This window comes from Seriola lalandi, unplaced genomic scaffold (genome assembly GCF_002814215.2).
Source record: "Seriola lalandi dorsalis isolate HSWRI2012SDOR001 ecotype SW California unplaced genomic scaffold, Sedor1 jcf7180002005753, whole genome shotgun sequence".
Classification (NCBI taxonomy): Eukaryota; Metazoa; Chordata; class Actinopteri; order Carangiformes; family Carangidae; genus Seriola; species Seriola lalandi.
Window position 1 is genome coordinate 1 of NW_019476406.1, and position 1,308 is coordinate 1,308.

At 40.2% G+C, this 1,308-nt stretch overlaps 1 protein-coding gene across 1 annotated transcript; it reads left to right on the forward strand.

The window, feature by feature from the left end:
* Positions 1-43: 43 nt before the first annotated feature.
* On the forward strand, positions 44-1,232 carry LOC111670346 (cerebellin-3-like; the record flags this gene model as incomplete). The annotated part of the gene is made up of 4 exons (XM_023427044.2): positions 44-209; positions 300-388; positions 507-587; positions 710-1,232. Coding segments are annotated over 4 exons (474 nt in total), but the record flags the coding sequence as incomplete, so codon positions are not given.
* Between the last annotated feature and the right edge of the window lie 76 nt (positions 1,233-1,308).

The following is a 1,308-nucleotide window of genomic DNA, read 5'->3' on the forward strand; positions in this document are numbered from 1 at the left end:
TGGACACTTAACTTTGTTGTACAAAAAATCTGTCTCTCTCTTACTTCCAGCTGGCGTCAAGGTTGCCTTCAAAGCCACCATAGACCCAAATATTGCTGTGGCAATTCCTGGATCTACTGATCGCTGCTTTGGTCCTTTTAATACTAATGTGCCAATACCCTATGCCACCGTCACTCTTAACGATGGCATGGGATATAACCCTTCCTTAGGTAAGAAACATACACATATCATTTCAGATTAAAGGCTCATGTAAAACATATATCCTTGCAGTTCCACTAACTCTTCCCCTCACTCCACAGGTGTCTTCACTGCCCCCTGTGCTGGTGTTTATGTCTTTTCCATCACAGTTTACTCATCCGTGGAGGAGAATAAGCGCCTCTACCACAAAGTAACCAAACCAGATAGACTTAACAAATATCTGATTTGAGACTACATTCAGCTGGTTTATCCACGTAGCAATAGCAGGTCGTTTCTATTGTAATTTTGTCTTTTGTTTAAATCTGTAGGTCCAGCTGATGCTCAATGCGAACCCAACAGCCAGTGTGTGGGAGAACAATCGAGAGGATGGTGAAGACAGCGCCACTCAGGTAAGAAGTGAATCACACAGATCAAATTGAAAGTTGAAAAAAAAAGCCATTTCCTTGTGACTTTGACATTATTTTGTATAATCGCTAAGTGAAACGTCACTGATCACCATGTATGTTCTCAGGTTGTGGTACTGGAGCTGCAGAGAGGCGATCAGGTCTATGTGGAGCTAGTGTCCGGGAGGAAGCTCTGTAAATACATGGACTACAATATCTTCACTGGTTACATATTGTACCCATTGTTCCCTTTAAATTATGAGTAATAAACCAGTTTGAGATCCAGGCTACTAAACCTCTCTTACTCCAGGACCGTGCTTGAATGAATCCGTTTATACATGCTCAGCTGAGATCAAAAAAACTAGCAGCTTTTTTCACATGTTGACCCACCAGATGACCTATAGAGCCCCTACAGTAGATATGAACAGGGTAAGTTGTACATACATAGACTCAAGCATGTGGGCAGGCATTTATGATCAAATGCAAAAAGAAAAACATATTTTTACATTGCATGGAAACAAAAAGTCATATGTTTGCAAATGTTTGCATCATTAAAAAAAATATATGCTACAACTACAGTGATGGTCTGTGTACAGAGGAAGTGTGAAGTTGTTTTGATTTGGACACAATAAAAGTTTATTTGACAGGTGAGGTACATTTATTTTCTATTTTAATTTGTATTTCAGCCCACTGGCCACACACACACACACACACACACACACACACA